The sequence below is a fragment of the Hylobates moloch genome, unplaced genomic scaffold, assembly GCF_009828535.3.
Source record: "Hylobates moloch isolate HMO894 unplaced genomic scaffold, HMol_V3 SCAFFOLD_1, whole genome shotgun sequence".
Classification (NCBI taxonomy): domain Eukaryota; kingdom Metazoa; phylum Chordata; class Mammalia; order Primates; family Hylobatidae; genus Hylobates; species Hylobates moloch.
Genome location: NW_026652276.1, coordinates 22,701,984 through 22,721,476, shown reverse-complemented (window position 1 = coordinate 22,721,476; position 19,493 = coordinate 22,701,984). Strand labels below are relative to the sequence as shown.

Genomic DNA, 19,493 nt, shown 5'->3' with positions numbered 1-19,493 from the left:
GTAAGACCCCCATCTCATAAACAAACAAACAAACAAAAAAGATCAAGATGAATCATATCAGGAGATACAGTGAAGGCTGGAGTACAGTAGCACAATCACAGCTTACTGCAGCCTTGAACTCCTGGGCTCAAGTGATTCTCCCACTTCAGCCTTCCAAGTAGCTAGGACTACAGGCACATGCCACCACACCCAGCTATTTTTTTTATTTTTTTATTTTTTTGTAGCTATGGGTTTCACTGTGTTGCCCAGGCTGGTCCCAAACTCCTGGTCTCAAGTAATCCTCCTGTCTTGGCCTCCCAAATTGGTGGGACTACAAGCATGAGCCATCATCCCCAGCATCTCTTTCATTTATTTATTTATTTTTATTTATATATTTATTTATTTATTTTGAGAGAGTCTCGCTGTGCCAGGCTGGAGTGCAATGGTGCAATCTCAGCTCACTGCAACCTCCACCTCCTGGGTTCAAGCAATTCTCTTGCCTCAGCCTCCTGAGCAGCTGAGATTACAGGCATGCACCACCATGCCCGGCTAATTTTTGTATTTTTAGTAGAGACAGGGTTTCGCTATGTTGGCCAGGCTGGTTTCGAACTCCTGACCGCAGGTGATCTGCCCGCCTCGGCCTCCCAAAGTGTTGGGATTACAGGCGTGAGCCACTGTGCCTGGCCCCAGCATCTCTTTTAAAACGAAAAGTTATGGAGTTGAAATATTTGCCCTCACAGGTCCACTATAATGCTAAACATAAGTAATATTACATATGTTCTTTTATTTAATCCTCACGACTAGACAGTAAGGTTGTGGTTGATTTATTTTACAGATGAAGAAACTGAATCATAAAAATTCAGTACTTATCCAAATTAATACAAGTAGTCTCAAAGTGGTGGAGTTGAGTTACAAATTCAAGTCTGCTGGTTCCAAAACCTATCTCTTTCTGCCACTAAGAAACCTTTGGATATAGCTCCTAGGAATCATAAAATGTCCAAAGATATCACAAATCTGAAAGCTAAAATGTAGAATATCAAGAATTATATTAGATATTAGAAGGAACAGACAACAGGAAAGAGTAAGAGATGAACACTGTCCTAAATGAAGATGGACTCAGTGTTAGAACGCAAAGACCTGGGACCAAGCGTGGAGGCTTACGCCTATAATTCCAACTCTTTGGGAAGCCAAAGTGAGAGGATCACTTGAGCTGAGGAATTCAAGACCAACCTGGGCAATATGATGAGACTTCATCTCAAAAGAAAAAGAAAGAAAAGGAGGGGGTGGGGGGGAAGAGAGAGAGAGCAAGCAAGCAAACAGAGACCCAAAACCTAATATATTCCACAATACCCTTGCAGCCTTAGAAACCATTAGCTTGTTAATGTGAGTATGTTATGCTGGAGAAGTATGAGGAACAGGTATTCTCCTCTTTCCTGTACAGCTGGAAGGAGTTAAGCTGCATAATGTCTCTGAAAGACAATTTGGCATTATGTTATGTGGCAAGATTAAAAGATACAAATATTCCTTGACCCAGCTATTCCACTTAGGGGAATTTATTCACACATTTACATGCAGAAAAAGTAAATACAAGGATAGTTACCATATATAACAACAAAAGACTTAGGTGTCTACTAATACCAGATCAATTAAATATATGATACATTCATTAAATACAATGCTATGTTGCAATTAAAAAACACAGAGGCAGGTCCTCTGAATGTGTTGATATGAATAATCTCTAAATTCTTTTTTTTAAGGCTCATCAAGTGAAGCAGTGGGTAAGTTCTACAACTAAGTGAAAAAAGGAAGGTACTAAGTGTGTACAGCATGATACTATTTGTCAAAAAATATACATATACACAGATATATATGTGGTCATATGAAGATATAGATACAGTATATACATATATAGCTTTAATAATTCACAAGAAGCTGATATTGGTAGTTGCTTTGCAAAAGGAAAAGGAGGGACTAGGGAACGGGGTAGAAAGATCTATTTTTTTCACTGTATACACTTAAATGCTGTTTGAAATGTTTGCCTTTTTCAAGAATTACTCATTCAAAAAAATTAAATGAAAACGATCACAAGAATGAGTTACAAAAATTATGACTGTGTGACCTTACAGACATACACACAAGCCTGAAATAGTATCCACCTACATCCTTACCCGTGTCCACTGGCTCTAACTTTTTCTATATAAAGCTCTCTCAGGTTCAGGCGTTTCCCTAGGAGGGCATTCTTCTTTTAATGATGAGTATTTTATTTTAACTTAAAGCACAATTGTTCATGAATTGCTCAAATCTAATTTCTTCCTATGGCAAACCAAGACTCATCCCTCCCTAAACACTGTTGTCTCTTTCCTTTAATGTAGTTCCCCAATTAGAGAAATTTGCCTAGAATAGCTATTTTTTCTTTACATACTTTTATATTATACTGTATTTTATATATATCATATATTATATAATATATATTATATTATGTCATTACATATTATATTAATATAGGTTAACAACATATATGTTAATATAATATATTATATATTACATATACTTATATATTAATCTATATTATAATATATACTATATATATTATAATTGTAATATCATTATATTAGTGTTCCTTACTGTATTCTTTTGAAAGAAGAAACTATTAGAGCCCATCAGCCTCCAAGGAGAACTGTCTCCACAATCACACTACATATTCCGCATTTCTAGGTCCATGTAATGCAAAATGAGATTAGCTATCGCTAGGGATTCCCAGAGGCCGCCCAAATGGTTTGGTCCCAGAACAAACATTATTGAGGAAACACTGCCCCCTGGTGTTACTTAGAAAGTTTAAATGTTTTAAACGAAATAGATAAAGTATGGGATGGGGCCAGCCTCCTGCTTGTAATCCCAACACCTTGGGAGGCCAAGGCAGGAGGATTGCTTGATGTGAGGAATTTGGGACCACCCTGGTCAACACAGAGAGACCCCCCATCTCTACAAAAAAACTTTTTAAATTTTATTTATTTTTTGATTTTATTTTTTAAATTTATTTTTTAAATTTTATTTATGTATTTTTATTTATTTGCAAGATGGAAAAGTTCACAAGAAATTCATTTAAAATAAACAAATGTGAGTATATGCTAAGCACTGTTGATAGGCCTTAGAAGTTAATAAATGAATAAGTAATTCTCTCAGCACTCAGTTCTAGTTTTACTGGGCTCCAGATCAAAAATTAACATCAGGGCCGGGCGCGGTGGCTCACGCCTGTAATCCCAGCACTTTGGGAGGCCGAGGTGAGCGGATCACGAGGTCAGGAAATCGAGACCATCCTGGCTAACACGGTGAAACCCTGTCTCTACTAAAAAATACAACAAAAATTAGCCGGGCGTGGTGGTGTGCGCCTGTAGTCCCAGCTACGGGGGGCGCTGAGGCAGGAGAATGGCATGAACCCGGGAGGCAGGGCTTGTAGTGAGCCGAGATCACGCCACTGCACTCCAGCCTGGGCGACAGAGTGAGACTCCGTCTCAAAAAATAAAAATAAAAATAAAATTAAAATTAAAATAAACATCAGGCCGGGCGCGGTGGCTCACGCCTGTAATCCCAGCACTTTGGGAGGCCGAGGTGGGCGGATCACGAGGTCAGGAGATCGAGACCATCCTGGCTAACATGGTGAAACCTGTCTCTGCTAAAAAATAGAAAAAATTATCCGGGGCCGGGCGCGGTGACTCACGCTTGTAATCCCAGCACTTTGGGAGGCCGAGGCGGGCGGATTACGAGGTCAGGAGATCGAGACCACGGTGAAACCCCGTCTCTATTAAAAATACAAAAAAAAAAATTAGCCAGGCGTGGTGGCGGGCGCCTGTAGTACCAGCTACTCGGAGAGGCTGAGGCAGGAGAATGGCGTGAACCCGGGAGGCGGAGCTTGCAGTGAGCCGAGATTGCGCCACTGCACTCCAGCCTGGGTGACAGAGCGAGACTCTGTCGGCAGGCACCTGTAGTCTCAGCTACTCGGGAGGCTGAGGCAGGAGAATGGCATGAACCCGGGAGGCAGAGCTTGCAGTGAGCCGAGATCGCACCACTGCACTCAAACCTGGGTGACAGAGTGAAACTCCGTCTCAAAAAAAATTAATAAAATAAAATAAACATCAGCAAACAGTTTCTCAAAAAGTCTTTCTATCCAGTCATCTATTGATGCCAAAGCATCACATCCCCTGTGGGAGACTAAAGAAGAGAGAAAAAAATGATGTCCTCTTGTCTTCGGATCCCTCTGCTAACAAATCTATACTCTTAGGCTTCCCAAAGAAGACCCTGTCCCCTAAGTGCTACTGACTGAAACCGTGTCTGTTATTTCAGAAAACTAGTCTTTAACGTCCACTCTTAATTTCTAATAAAATCTCCTGGGAAACATAGCTATGAGTGAGTAGAGGATATTATCCCCCTAGTCTCTGAAAATGAGGCTTTGGACCAGACTCATCTGGGATTCAAATTCCAGCTCATTTACTCATAAGCTGATGGCTTTGGACAAGTTATTTTCAATCTCAGTATTCTACTCTGAAAAACAGGGATAATAATACTTATCCTGAAGGACAGTTGTAAGGATTAAAAGATGAGATAATGTTTAGAAAGGTACCTAACACTGGTACATATTCTACCCTGTTGCCAGAATAATCTTGATGAACCACGAATTGGATCATTTAAATTCCTGTTTAAAGAATCGCTTGAACCCGGGAAGCAGAGGTTGCGGTGAGCCGAGATCGTGCCATTGCACTCCAGCCTGGGCAACAAGAGCAAAACTCCATCTCAAAAAAAAAAAAAAAAAAAAAAAAAAGAATCCTTTTTGCCTTCTGTCTAGTCAAGGAAAGTTTTCTGATTGGAGAAGAATTTCAAACAAGGTTTGCAAAAAAATAAAAGCACCTAAAGCTTCATTTCAAAGCAACTGGCATCCCTCCCCCAACCCCATATTCGAATTACACTTACCAGGGAAGGACTAGCTAGGATGCAGTGGAAATTCCAATAGAAGGGGAGGCCAGAGAGCTCACTTCGCACCTGTAAAATCAGTGCATCTGCCACACAATCACAGGAGAAGGTAGCTTCGCTAGGGTGAGCAGCGTCCTTCAACAATGGGCGAAGCAGATTATCCAAATGACACAGGAAAGCTGCAGGAGGAGCAGTGAGCCGCTTGTTCAGCTCCTAAAGAGAGAGCAGTGGTACAGAGTAAGGGTGCTAAAAGGAAACTAATTCCCCCATAAGTAACAGCAAAGGAAAGCCCTGGTTAACTCGAAGACAATGGACATGAGAGGAAGGGGAACGAAGAAAACAAAAAGAAGAGAGTCACAAAGATCAATTGGCCTACTTCACAATTCTGCCTTGGGCAAGATTAATTTACAAAAGGCCTATCTAGATCAAATAATATATTCATTATCATGCATAGGGTAGGGAAACTAACTTTCTCTCTCTCTCTCTCTCTCTCTCTCACACACACACACACACACACACACACACACACACGAAGATTCCAGGGCTACAGGCAGAAGTAAAGGACATTAACTGGAATTGTCTCGACCCGATTCAACCTTCCTTGGGAAACTACAGGCCAGCAAGCTGGTTGATGTTCACATCCCCATCCCCAACACAGCAGTACTTCTCCTCATACTTACCTTGGCTCGCTGGCTGACCACACTAGTGTCCACCTGTTCATGCCACACCTGTTGAAGATCTGAAACCAACAAGGCATAGCCCTGCTTGGTGATAAAAACCTTGGCCAAGAGGGAGTTCTCCGAAAGCTGTAGCCGCGCCCACGGCTGCATCAACAGGCCTTGCTCCAGTTCTTCCATCTGCAAAAAAGTCTTCATTTAGTAAAGTGCCTCAGGGTCATGCTGGCCTAGGGAGGGCACCACCCAAACCAGTCTGTATCAACTAAAATCTCATGAAAATCCTCCCTGATAAAATAGAAGGCATGGATTTATGTTCTCCCAGTATACAACCAGCTGAGCACCAACTTTACTACCTCTTGGCCACTAAAAGTATATTTAAAATCTTGAGGGTTTTTTTTTCCCATATTACATTCCTAGAGGACAGAAAATCTTTCCTCCATAGTGTTTAAGCCTCAGCATATTGCTGTTAGTATTTCTGCTTTCTAATACTATAACATAATGTGGAAACCCTTCTTGTTCCATCTTTATCACATTCCTAATAAATATGTTACTGCTATCCTTTCCCAGAACTAGAAGAAAAGGAATAGTTCTTGTCTTATAAAACATCGTAAGTCATAGTGTCAGGGCCAGGAAATTCGAAGTATTTGATCATTATCTAAAAACAAAGTTTAGGAAGCTCTCAGGATTTTTTTTTTAATCCCTAAAACAGATTCTTAATCTAGAGTCAATGCATGTGAATCCTCTAGAATCATATGAAAATGTTATGCGTACACACATATATGCATGGGGAGGGGGAAGAGGTCTACAGCTATTATCAAACTCTCAAAGAGATGAATGACACAAAAAAGAGCTAAGAACCCGTGTCCAGGAGCAATAGAAAAGACCTAAATTTCATTTCAACAAGAACCAGAATGACTAGGAAATCATGAATACAAGGCAGAGCACATCACAGAGGTAAAGACTGAATTAACTTCCACTTAACTCATCCTCCACATTCCGACTCCAGTGCACTGCCACCAATGACAACATGCCCAGCCTGGAACCCCTGCAAAACAACTTTTCTATCTCAGCAGCTAAAGTAGTAGGCTTAACCTAGTAGACAATCAGAACTACGGCTGCTTGACAGAGAATGTGATTGTTTTTCCTGTGGGGGAGAAAAAAAGATGACAATTTCCTTCATTATTCCAGTCTACAAATATAAAATGAAGAGAAGTACCAGGAAGGAAAAATTTAGAATGTAAATAAGGAAATTCCTTATTAAGTCTGATTAACACAGTCATTTCCCCTAGTTTTTGAAGTGTGCCCTTGTGACTTGTGACATAACTTATATATATATATATATATATGCATACATATACATATATGTGGCGATCTTTCTTTATGGCATCCTCAAAGCCTTGTGTTTGGAGGATGGTGTTTCCGTCACATTTCCCACATGCTGCTCTTATGGGGACAGAAGTGGTCATGGGACGATTAAGCCAGTCCTATAGTCCTAGCTGGACAAGAGCTCCACATTGCCAAAGGTCACAAACGCAAATAAAGTCGCCAAACACTTTCATCTCCCTTATAGGCACTCCCCAGTGTACTCTAACAGTTGCCAAAATTGGGTTTGCTATTCTAGCCCATTCCTTCGGAAAGCCCGGAAGCTTAGAACCCTCAAATTGATGGGTTTTGTTTGTTTGTTGGGTAAAGGGGGAGGAGTTTAAAATGTGGCCAGGAGTAACCGGCCCTATAAAAAGGCCTGACACATTGGGCACCAGACCCCGGCTGCCTGCTCCCACCACACGCGTCCCGTTCTGCGTCCGAGGCCTCTACACTTCACCCTTTTCTTTTTTCCTTCAAGGCTGCCTTTAACATTCACATTAACCAGATTCACGGGTTTATTTCTCTTGAGTGGAGGGGCGCCGAGGGGCATCCCGGCGGGGGAGTCCCTTGAGAACCTTTATCTGCACCGAGTTCCGCTCCTCAGCAATGACCCCTCTGGGCAGTTCCTCCGACGCCCTGCAGAGGGCAGTAGGGGCCCAGAGAGCATCCTGGCTGGGCCCCGCCCGGTTCCCCTGGGACAGCGCGAACCCTAGTCCCCACAACCACAGCCCCACCCCAGGAGCCGCCGGGCGTCCCACTTCCACCCGCCCCAGCTAGAAAAGCCTTCGCCGTCCGCCTTCCCATTTCTACAGCACTGGCTGCACTGGGGCGCGGCTTCGAGGGGCAACAAAGCCGGCCACCAGCGGTTTCGTCGCACCAAACAGGCGACCAAGGAGTACCTTCACTCGAGCGCTACCATCAACGCCGGGCAGCAGCCAGCGGACTGCGCACGCGCGGCCCCTCCCACCCCCCGGAGGCCTGCCCTGGTCCCAGACAGCGCGCGCTCCCTCCAGGGAGAAAAGGCCAGAGCCAGAGCCAACCCGCAGCGTCTGTGCAGCCCCTCGCTGGCTTGCTCCTGCCCGGACTCGAGCGCGATTCCACCTACCGTCAGCGGCCGCGAGAGCGCCCACCCTCCTAGTCGCACGCACGCTTTCCTGCCCGCTCGCGCAAACCGAAAGGCCTAGAGTAAGAGGCCAATTCCCCCCCACTCCGCCAGAGGAGGCAGGGTCTTGGGACACAGGGGCAGGGCCTATGCCTGGCGTGGGCGGGGCTTCTGGGCCTGGGACGCTGATGAGAAGAGCGCCGCAGTGGCCAAGGTAACTAACTGGAGGAGAGGCCGGGCGGCCGGCTAGTAGAGGAGGAGTGGCGCGTCTTGGAGTCACGTTGGTCGAGTAGAAAGAATAGCGGGCGAGGCGCAGGAGAGGGGATCCCAGGTTTGGATTTGTCAAACTTGAGTCACCTCTCTTCCCTCCCCTACCTGTCCGGTCTCTTTTTAACAAAATAAGGGATTGAACTTCTGTAGATAATCTCTCAGGTCCTCCACCAGCACTAGAGTTGTTGAAGGAAGGAGTCTCCCAGGCATAAGTCCCATAGTCTGACCTCATCCTTTACCTCTCTGCCTCATTTCTCCATCATCCCCGTACTTATACTCCCTCACTACTGAGAAATTTGAAACCCCTCAGCTATCTTGGACTTTGTACAACCCATGGCTTTGCTCAAGCTGGACCCCGAACCTGAAAACTTCTCTGCATCCATTTTCCAAAACCAAAAATCCTCCTCATTTGTCAAGGCCATCCTCATTGCTTCTTGCATAAAGCCTTTCCCACTGTCCCCAATCAGAATTCATTATCGCTTCCTCTTTGCTCCCACGGCATTATTTAATCTTTATTACAGACTGCTTTCTGCTTTGCATTTTCGTTAGTAATTACAAAGGTCTTTTTAAACCGTAAATGCCTTGAGAGGGCATGGACCCTGTCTTATCCCTGTAGTTCCAGGACCTTGCACATGGGAGATGCTCAATAAATATTAAAGTGAATGCTGGAGTTCAAGTGGCATTGATAGTACACAGGCAAAATCTCATTCATTCATGGTCCACTAAATCATGGTCTCTGCTCTGGAACAGTTAGGCCTAATTAAGACAAGGAAAGGCAACCCACCCTATTGGGAAATGGAACCTCTAGACGGGCCCATGTAATACACACACACATACCCTCTGCCTACGAGAAAGAACAGTTTGGGAGCTGACTCTCCAGCAGATGAGAGTTAGGGCTAAATTAACCAGGGCAGCAGTAGGCGTGCTGGTCATTTCTGGGACCTAAACCCTTCTCTGCTAGATTCAGGGCATGGCTCCCCAGATCCAGGCAGCAAGTCTGCCATCTCTTCTGGCTCAGAGGAGCCTCCTTCCTCATCCCCAGGGTCTTCAGGCAGTGGGCAGAGGCAGCGGAGAGGCTGGGGGATACAGGGACAGAGGTTTTGGATGAGGAAAGGAAGTCTGTACACTTCAGCAGCCTTCTCCCTGGGCTTCTGAGGCATTCGAGCCTCCTGGGCAGTGAAAGGAGATGGTAGCCCTTGACCTAGGCCTCGCTCAAGCTGTGTGCCTGCAAAAGAGAGGTTTGTCAGGCTATTGCCCATCCCAGGGAGGGATGGCTTCCTGGCCACTCCCCAGTCTGCTAGGGCCTAGCCTCAACTTACCAGGAATCGTGTTCTCTAGTAGAAAGCCTGAGAGTCCAGCCAGGAAGATGGGCTGTGTCAGCAGTGAGTGCAGTAATACATCCAAGGGGCTCCAGCCTATGAAGGGTTGGGGCCAGGCAGGAAGGGAACTCTGATCCTATATCCAAGCCCAGGAGTCTCACCCTCCCAGACCTAAACCTACGTCTTGGACTAAGGACAGATCTTTCTGAATTGTCATTTCATCCCTCTCACCCTGTCTTTCTACTCTCCACTTTCCAAATCCAGGCCTTTCCCACAGGATTCCTGCTCAACACCCTGTGTTCTGATCATCCACACACCCTCCATATATGCTTTGACTATTCCAGGTTCCCTTTCTCTAGAAAGCTTAGTATTTAAGCCCCAACCTCATCTCCCATTTTTCACCTCTATGCTCTATCCTGGGTTTTTCAACCTCAGTCCTACTGACATCTTGGACCAGATAATTCTTTGTTGGGGGTGGTGGTGCAGGGGGGATGTCCTGTACAGTGTAGGATGTTTAGCAGCATCTTTCTATCCACTAAACCCTAGTAACAACTCCCTCTTCCTCCATTTGTAACAGCCAAAAATGTCTCCAGACATTGCCAAATGTCCCCATGGGGGCAAAATCACCCAGTTGAGACTGGGTGAGACAAATTAAGCAATTTACTGCTCTCAGGACATATCCTAAGACTTCCCACTTCTGTGTCTTTGCGTAAATGATGGTTCTTCCATCAGGAATGACCTTCTCACCAAAGATGTTTAAAACTTACCATCCTTCAAGACCAGCTCTGTTACTGGATCACCTCAAATAGAAGCTATCTCTCTTGCCACTGAGCACCGTAGCTCTTTATCTGAACCTTTCCTGTTATTTTTCTACACATCTCATCTCTTGTACTACGCTGTAATAAAGGGAGGCACCTTTGTATTCCAAATGGCTAGCATAGTGCTCAATAAATATCTGTTAAACAAATGGATGAGGTGTTTACACCAAAGCCCAGAGAAGGCTGTGGGGCCAGGAATCCCGGCAGCCTGAAGCCTCAACTCCTTGCTTTCCCGCTACTGAGCAACACCTCTTCCCTTCCACCTACCTGTGCTGAACAGGACCGGGGCTTCCCGAAACCATCTTGGCAGCAGCAAAGCCATGAAGATGGAGAAGCCCACAATGAAGATATTTCGCCCAGAGTCTATGTCAGCCAGGTAGAAGCTGGAGAATCCAGCAGACAAAACCACAGCCTGGGTCACCCCCAGCACCCCACCTGTCTCATACAGAAGAAATCAAGGGGGTCAGGAGGAGTCAAGGGGGCTCACATAGCGTGGAGTATTGCAGGGCAAGCAGGTTGTAATGGGAAAAAAATAAAACCCAAGAGACTGATTTTTGTTTGTTTGTTTTTGTTTTTTGAGAACAAGTCTCACTCTATCGCCCAGGCTGGAGTGCAGTGGTGGTGCCATCTCGGCTCACTGCAACCTCCGCCTCCTACTCCCGGATTCAAGCGATTTCTCCTACCTCAGCCTCCCGAGTAGCTGGGATTACAGGCATGCGCCACCATGCCCGGCTAATTTTTGCACTTTTAGTCGAGACAGGTTTCGTCATGTTGGCCAGGCTGATCTCGAACTCCTGACCTCAAGTGATCTGCCTGTCTGGGCCTCCCAAAGTGCTGGGATTACAGGTGTGAGCCACCATCCCCAGCCCGAGGCTGATTTCTGATTCTTCAGGAAGCCCAGAAGCCCAATCAAGAGAAGACCAAGATGTTGGGCTGAGAAATTGAGGCTGACACATGCTCATAACCATCCATCCATCCATCCATCCATCCATCCATCCATCCATCCATCCAGGAAAGCTATTTAGAAGGAAAGGGTGCCATCCTAAAGAACTGATCGGGCCACACTGGGGAGTAGCAGTTCAATACCAGCCCCGCTGATACATCCACTCACCAACCACAGGCATTGGGATGGTGGTGAGGAGCTGAGCCAACCTGGGGGAGAGTCCAAGCCCCACGCAGAGTAGCCCCACTAAGTGAGCCACTTGCTGAGATCCAGCCTGCATGAAGAAAAGACACTGGAAAACACAGCCACTTCCTCAGACTGTCCCAGGTCTTTGCCTTACTGGTTCCTTCTCATCATTTGGATCCCAGCTCAAATGTTACTCTTCCAAGAAGCCTCCCTGGCCAGTCTATCTAAACGTGCCTCCTTTCCATCCTACTACCCTGATTTTTTTATATGGCACTTATCGCCTTCTGAAATTTTCTTCACTTTTTTTAATTTTTAATTTTTTGAGATGGAGTCTCGCTCTGTCGCCCATGCTGGAGTGCAGTGGTGCGGTCTCTGCTCACAGCAACCTCTGCCTCCCAGGCTCAAGCGATTCTCCTGCCTCAGCCTCCTGAGTAGCTGGAATTATAGGTGCACACCACCACGCCCAGCTAATTTTTGTATTTTTAGTAGAGACAGGGTTTCACCATGTTGGCCTGGCTGGTCTTGAATTCCTAGCCTAAGTGACCTGCCTGCCTCAGCCTCCCCACGTGCTAGGATTACAGGTGTGAGCCACCATGCCTGGCCCACTTTTTTAAAAAGATACTTTTTTCTTTTTTCTTTTTTTTTTGAGACGGAGTCTCGCTCTGTCACCCAGGCTGGAGTGCAGTGGCGCAATCTCGGCTCACTGCAAGCTCCACCTCCTGGGTTCACGCCATTCTCCTGCCTCAGCCTCTCTGAGTAGCTGGGACTACAGGCGCCCGCCACCACGCCCGGCTAATTTTTTGTATTTTTAGTAGAGACGGGGTTTCACCGTGGTCTCGATCTCCTGACCTCGTGATCCGCCCGCCTCGGCCTCCCAAATTGCTGGGATTACAAGTGTGAGCCACTGTGCCCGGCCTAAAAAGATACTTTTTTCCTTCAACTGCCTGCCTCTCCCTCTATGAAGTCCCCAAGAGAGCAGAACTTTATGTGACTGGTTCTTTGCCCCAGCCTTGATACAGTGCCTCATGCACAGGAGTTCCGTGGTGATTTGTTCACTTCCCCACTCTCTTAGCCCAAAGTCTAATCCTAGGCACCTCCCCAAGTAAGATAGTTGATGTGAAGTGCTGGGCACACCTGGCAATCAATCAGTGTAAGTTCCTGTCCTTCTCCTTCCCCTCTAGCTCCACCCCACCCCACTCCCATCTCAGATCCACGTACCTGGATAAGACCCACTTTGCCCACGTTGGGGAAGCTGGATGCAGTGCCCATGGGGCTTCCCAGCAGCCCGGCCAGCACACTGCCCAGCCCCTCCAGGCTCAGCCCTCGACTGCAGGCATGTGGAGGTGGGGGAGGCAAATGCAGCAGCCGGCCACACAGGGCATAGCAGCCCAGGGAACTGGTGGAGGCTGCCAAGGCCATGGAGATGCCTGCAGCCAGAGCTCTGGTCGTCAGCAAAGGCCAGTTCCACTCACCTGGGGAGGGAGAAGAAGCCACTTTGGGGCCAGACTCAAGTCAGGAGTACTCCCTGCCTCCAACAGCCTGTGCCACAAGAATCCTAGATGCCTCAATGTCTTTGAAGATAATGTCTTGGGACAAAACTACTGAACTCTAAGGAGAAAGACCCATCCCTTTACCATGGTCTCCAAGGTCCTCTTTGGTCTGGCCCTTCCCTCTCTCTGCAGCCTCATCTCCCAGCACACTCTGCCTCACTTCCTTCACTCCTGCCACACTGGCCGTGTTGTAGGCCTTTGTACATGCTGTGCTCCCAGCCACCACAGGGCCTTTGCATATGCAGTTTCCTGCAACTAGAATGTGCTTCCCTCCTGCCTTTGTCTAGTTAGCTCCTACTTATCTCTTCCATCTCAACTCAGTGGCCCCATCCTCAAGAATATCTTTACTTAGGCCAGGTGCAGTGGCTCACGCCTGTAATCCCAGCACTTTGGGAGGCTGAGGCAGGTGGATCACCTGAGGTCAGGAGTTTGTGACCAGCCTGGCCAACATGGTGAAACCCCATCTCTACTAAAAATATAAAATTGGCCAGGCATGGTGGTGCATGCCTGTAATCCCAGCCACTTGGGAGGTGGAAGTAGGAGAATCATTTGAACCCAGAAGGTGGAGGTTGCAGTTAGCCAAAATCACACCATTGCACTCCAGCCTGGGCGACAAGAGTGAAACTCCATCTCAAAAAAAAAAAAAAAAAAAAAAAACATTTTTATTGACCTCCCTGATAAATTCAAATTCCCCATTATAAGTTTTTTGGTTGGTTTGTTTGTTTTGAGACAGGTCCTTTCTCTGTTACCCAGGCTGAAGTGCAGTGATGCAATCATAGCTCACTCAGGCTCAATCTCTTGGGCTCAAGCGATCCTCCCACCTCAGCCTCCCAAGTAGCTGGGACTAAAGGTGCATGCCACCATATCTGGCTAATTTTTTTTACTGTTAATAGAGACAAGGTCTCACTATGTTGCCCAGGCTGGTCTCTAACACCTGAGCTCAAGCAATCCTCCCACCTCAGCCTCCCAAAGTGCTGGAATTTCAGGTGTGAGCCATGGTGCCTAGCATTTTATTTTATTTTATTTTATTTTATTTTATTTTATTTTACTTTTATTTTATTTTATTATTTTATTTTTATAAACAAGGTCTTAATCTTGTCTCCTGGGCTAGAATGCAGTGGTGCGATCATAGCACACTGCAGCCTCCAACTCCTGGGCTCAAGTGATCCTCCTGCCTCAGTCTCCTGAGTAGCTAGGCCTACAAGCATGTGCCACTAGGCCCAGCTAATTTTTTTATGTTTTGTAGAGTGGAGTCTTGCTTTATTACCCAGGCTGCTCTCGAAATCCTTGCCTCAAGCAGTCTTCCTGCTTCTGCCTCCCAAACTGCTGGGATTATAGGTGTGAGCCACTGTGCCTGGCCTCCATTATAAGCTCTTAGGACACAATGTATCTCCCTTTGGTTACACTTCCCACAATGGCAATTTTATATTTCCTTGGGTGACTCTTTAATTAGTATCTGTATTCCCCAATAGACTGTAAGCTCCCTGAAGGCAAGTACTGTGTCTGTCATGTTCATCACTATGTCCTCTACCATGCGCCTAGCACATAATCAGCAGTCAACAGATCCTTATTAAATTAATGAACGACCAGCCTGGACAACATGGCGAAATCCCGTCTCTACAAAACAACACGAAAATTAGCCAAGCATGGTGGTGCACACTTGTAATCCCAGCTACTTGTGGGGCTGAGGCACAAGGATAGCTTGAGCCAAGGAGGTTGAGGCTGCAGTGAGTCATGTTTGCATCAATGCTGTCAGCCTGGGTAACACAGCAAGACCATGTCCCAAAAAGTAAATTAAATAAATAAATAAATTGAAGAATGAGCAAATTTAACATACAATGCCTCAGAAGCAATCTTTATACATAGGTTGCCAAGTCAAATGCCCATAGGGGCTGGTAACGTAAATGTGTTCATTGGGTAAGGAGTATTGGTAGTGAGTATCGGGGGTTACAGAAACAACAGATGTCTGTCTCCTAACACTGACCCAAATAAAACACCTGCAGTGGGATGGGGCAGAGTGGCTCATGCCTGTAATCCCAGCATTTAATCAGGCAGATCACTTGAGCCCCGTAGTTTGAGACCAGCCTGGGCAACACGGTGAAACCCTGTCTCCACAAAAAAAAAAAAAAAAAAAAAAAAAAGCCGGCATGGTGACACACACCTGTAGTCCCAGCTACTCCAGAGGCTTAGGTGGGAGGATCACCTGGGCCTGGGAGGTTGAGGCTGCAGTGAGCCATGACCACGCCATGCACTCCAGCCTGTATGACAGAGTGAGACCCTGTCTCAAACAAACAAACAAAAAACACCTACAGTGAGGGGCTAGCATTGTCTGTCTCTCAGACTGGTAATTTCTCTCACCTATATGTTTTCAAAAAACGCAGGATTTAACTCAGAAATAAAATCCATTAAGTTATTTGAGTTCAAATAAATAGATACCTTTATTTGAACAAGAGAATGGAGGACTAGGAGAAAACCTACCTGGATGAGGCAGCCAAATCCACGGTGCCTTGGTGGGGGCAGACAGTTCCTGGGGGATAACACTGAATCCCACAAAGGCAGAAACAATCCACACACAGGCCACTGGGATCAGCACCTGAGGGGCGAGACTGAGAAGAGAACTCCTCCCCCAGAACCTTCTGAGCCAGCTTTGCTGGGGTAGACAGAAGCCAAAAGGTAGGGGATGGAGTGAGCACTCCAGGCCAGCCCTTCTGACCTCTACTGCCCTGCCCAGACCCACACATACTGAGAGGAGCCGGAAGGCAGGGAGAGGAGTGTGAGTTGATGAAGTTGAAGCTCGCCTCCAGGGGCACACATGAAACTGGCAGGAGCCCAGGTGCTGAGAACAGACCACCATGAGCAGGATAACCCTAGGAGAGAGAAGGCTTTAGGAGCAATAGGCAGTGGGTATCCTGAGGGATGGGAAAGGAGGTGGGAGTGGGCAGAATACCATAAAAGCGGGGGGTGATCCCAGAGAAGGAAACTCCCATGGAAGGAATAGGAAGTCACCTTGGGGGACTGCAGAAAACAGTGTGAAAGTCAGGGAGACCAGATGAATCAAGGAAAAGTCTTGGATTCCAAATATAAAACATGTCCCTATTCCAGTCGCTGCTGAATATGATAGGACCAGCAGCTCTGCCCCCCCACTGGGCACCATCCCATGCCTCTCAGGACTCACGTACAGCAAGGCCAACCCCCAGTGAGTGGAGCAGAACTGGGCTACCTCCCTGTGGGCAGACAGCCCTGCCACAACCAGGCTGGGAGCCAGCACCAGGGGCCCACAGTGGGGGAACACGCGGCCGGGACTCCCCAGCAGCCCCATCATGCCCTGCAGCAGCCCAGATACTACCACTGCCCCGGACACCTGGTAGAAGAGAGGAGAGGATGGAGAGAAAACATTCTGCTCAATCAAACTGGCCTCAGCCTGGTCTTCCTAATTCTAGGTATGGGTTCCTCCCAAAACTCCTTTCCAGGAGCATCTCAGTCTCTGCATAATGGAAACAAGAACCCCCCCAAGCCTGGCACCACCCTTATCCCTTCTCACCTCCAGACACCTACCTCCTGGAGAGAAGTGTTCCAGTGCCCCAGGCCATGGCAGCTAGGTCCCCTACACAGGTGCAGCATGAGGGAGGCTAGGAAAAGTTTGGGGCATGGAGAAGAGAAAGGTGAATGGGATGGAGACCCATTGCTCTACAGTCCCACTCCTGGCACCAGTCCAAGCCCCCTACAGTGTCACAGTCTCACCACTGCCCAATCTCAATTCTGCACCCACCTACACCTGCACGCTCAGATAAGAACCCAACCCCACCCTTACCCCTTGCCCTTGCTCTGTGCTCACAGTTTCCAGGTGTCTGGATGGCCAGAGGTAGCTTCTGGCTGGTCAGCACCAGAGCAGGGATAAGGAACTCTAAGGATGGAGCCTGGATAAGAGGCAGCCTGTAGGAACAGCAGCCCCAGCAGGTCTGGAAATATGTGGCAGCCAGCAAGGCTCCCCCAAACCTCTCCTACCCTCCAGGACTCTGCCCCTCTCTCCAGGGAGGTTCCTCTCACCTGCTGCCCATCCAAGTTTGCAGGATGGTAGACACACCACATGAAAAGAAGCTGGAGGCCAGGAGCTGAGAAGGGGAGTAAGAGAGTCCTCCTGGGGAGAGACTGCAAAGCAGGAGCAGGTGGGAGACACACAGCAGAGAAGCCATGACCAAGACATGCTGCAGGTGGAGGAATGGGGAGGGCAGTCTTCAGAGAAGTGGAAATACCTACAATACTTCCAGAGGCTTTCACATGCCACATCTACATCTACTTCCCCACACACACCATCAGGCAGCACCAACTCCTGCACCTCTGCCTCCTACCTGCAGAGCCAGAAGACAGCTGAGGCCCCAAGGCAGAGATCCACACAAAGGGTCCCAAGAGTGGGTGGAGGGATTCTGGGGAGCAGGTGGAGGCAAGGGTGCCAGGGCATCCTGGGAGCCCACTGATTGGAGTTGGCTGGGATTGAGGGGTGATCGGCTCATGCTGCCTTGCCTTTCACTTTGTCTTGGCTGCCCGGGACCAGAGTTAAGTAGAGAGAGTAAGAGGTCAGAGTTTGGGTGAAGTCTGGGGTGGGGAGAAGGTGGGGGTGTCAATGAAGCGGAGCAAAGGTATAAGGAATTTGGGGCAGGGCACCGCCCTTTCACCTTTGCCCAGCTGTTGTGCAAATTCCATCAGCCATTAACTGGGGAGCTGAGTTCTGGGGCCCTCCCCCGAGAATCTTCTTCCAGATTTCTTGCCCCTAGATCAGGCTGTAGAAAGTAGGATAGGAGGGGTGGGGAGGAGAGGAGTTCTTCCAAATAATCTGGGGAAATTTTGCAGACTTTATTCCCTCCCATTTAAAACCATCACTATTTGATCCACAGTCCTCACCCCTTTCAGAACCAAGGCCCCTGGACTACTTCAAAATGAAACTTGTGGGCTCAGTGTGGTGGCTCATGCCTGTAATCCCAACACTTTGGGAGGCCGAGCTGGGTGTATCACTTGAGATGAGGAGTTCAAGACCAGCCTGGCAACATGGTGAAACCATCTCTACTAAAAATACAAAACTTAGCTGGATGTGGTGGCACATCCCTGTAATCCCACCTACTCGGGAGGCTGAGGCACAAGAATTGCTTGAACCCAGAAGGCGGAGGTTGCAGTGAGCTGAGACCGTGCCACTGCACTCCAGCCTGGGTGACACAGTGAGACTGTGTCAAAAAAAAAAAGAAAGAAACTTGTGGATAATATATCCTACATCACATGTGACAACCACAACTACCTGAAACATGCTCACTGTAAAGAATAAAATTCATAACAACATGTATTTCATTATGTGAAGGCTTAAGCACAGCTAAATCAGAAGACAATAAAGTACAATGAAGTAGTCCAATCCCACACCCCATGAGAATCGCTGTGGTTGCAATAGCTGCAATGCCAGCTGATATCGGTGCTTTATCGGTGACTCTGATGTTGGTAACCCGATTTTCCAAAATGGCAAACAAACTCTTGGTTAAGGTGCCAAGCAAAACAAAGTCGTTTTAACTCACATGGGAATAAATTCCTAGCAAACTGAGTCTTTTCAAAACGCACAAACACTATTTTACGTTTACATGTGCAAAGATAGTTCTAGGCTCAGATAAACAAGGTTTTCATATACATAAAGCTGGTCATTCAAAAGTTGTCTTGGGAATTCTTCACAGCAAGGGAGGTCTGAGCATTTCAGGATGTCTAGCATCTCGCCCAGGTTGATGAAATGCCAGTAGCACCCCATCCCCTCGAATCCTTTTGACAAAGAAAAAATGGCCCATAAATTTCCAAAATGCCCCCTAGGGGGCAGAACCACTTCTTCCGTGAAGGATCCTCAGCAGTCCCAAATACCCTCAGTCAAGCTGCCCAGACTGTTTTCCTTCCTCCAGTGATGACCCAGCCTTGGAGTTCTTCAAGTTCTTGGAATTGTTAAGCACCATGTGACCATCACCATGTGTCAGACCAGTGAGGAGGTCAGGAGAGAGAAGCGTCCTCGTGGCTTGCCCTCAGGAGCTCACAAGGCTCTGCTGGATACAAGGCCTGGCCCCTCTCCACGAGATGTGCTTCGGGATCCACAAGGAGAGTGCTCACCCACAACAAGTGACAGACAGGGCCAACTCAGGCACAGGACAGTCACCGTTTGTGTCCCATGGCATCCCAAGTTGAGCAGTGCTAGGGCCCAGGGTCCTGGGAGCAGGAACAAAGTTGGAAATGGAAGCCTATGCCTATCAAACAATAGGAAAGTCCTGAGATGAGGCTGAGAAAACGGTTTGTGAGATGACAG

General features: G+C 47.3%; 2 protein-coding genes across 7 annotated transcripts in view; both read right to left on the bottom strand.

Moving 5' to 3' along the window:
• Positions 1–8,233, bottom strand: part of NHEJ1 (non-homologous end joining factor 1) — an 88,147-nt gene extending 79,914 nt beyond the window's left edge. For 2 of the 4 annotated variants that reach the window (XM_032754458.2, XM_032754459.2), the window contains exons 1-3: positions 8,092–8,233; positions 5,625–5,801; positions 4,945–5,157 (exon numbers count right to left, since the gene is read on the bottom strand). In XM_032754458.2, coding sequence (XP_032610349.1) covers positions 4,945–5,157; positions 5,625–5,801 — 390 coding nt within the window. In that variant the 5' untranslated portion in view covers positions 8,092–8,233. Of the gene's footprint in view, positions 1–4,944; positions 5,158–5,624; positions 5,802–7,443; positions 7,530–7,885; positions 7,932–8,091 lie in introns of those variants that run through there. The other 2 variants (XM_032754460.2, XM_058425364.1) reach the window with 2 other exon arrangements.
• A 611-nt stretch (positions 8,234–8,844) lies between these two features.
• SLC23A3 (solute carrier family 23 member 3) lies at positions 8,845–19,422 on the bottom strand. Of its 3 annotated transcripts, none has more exons than XM_032754455.2 (12): positions 17,524–19,422; positions 17,222–17,379; positions 16,986–17,107; positions 16,730–16,803; positions 16,354–16,535; positions 15,918–16,041; positions 15,653–15,767; positions 12,843–13,096; positions 11,607–11,712; positions 10,763–10,930; positions 9,678–9,773; positions 8,845–9,583 (listed from the first exon to the last, which is right to left on the bottom strand). In XM_032754455.2, the coding sequence occupies exons 1-12, from the start codon at positions 17,683–17,685 to the stop codon at positions 9,288–9,290; spliced, it is 1,857 nt and encodes a 618-aa protein (XP_032610346.1). In that variant the 5' UTR covers positions 17,686–19,422; the 3' UTR covers positions 8,845–9,287. The 3 variants fall into 3 exon arrangements, with proteins under 3 accessions (XP_032610346.1, XP_032610347.1, XP_032610348.1); XM_032754456.2 differs by having other exon boundaries at positions 17,010–17,107; XM_032754457.2 differs by lacking the exon at positions 12,843–13,096 and having other exon boundaries at positions 15,653–15,701; positions 15,918–16,010; positions 17,010–17,107.
• Positions 19,423–19,493: the final 71 nt, after the last annotated feature.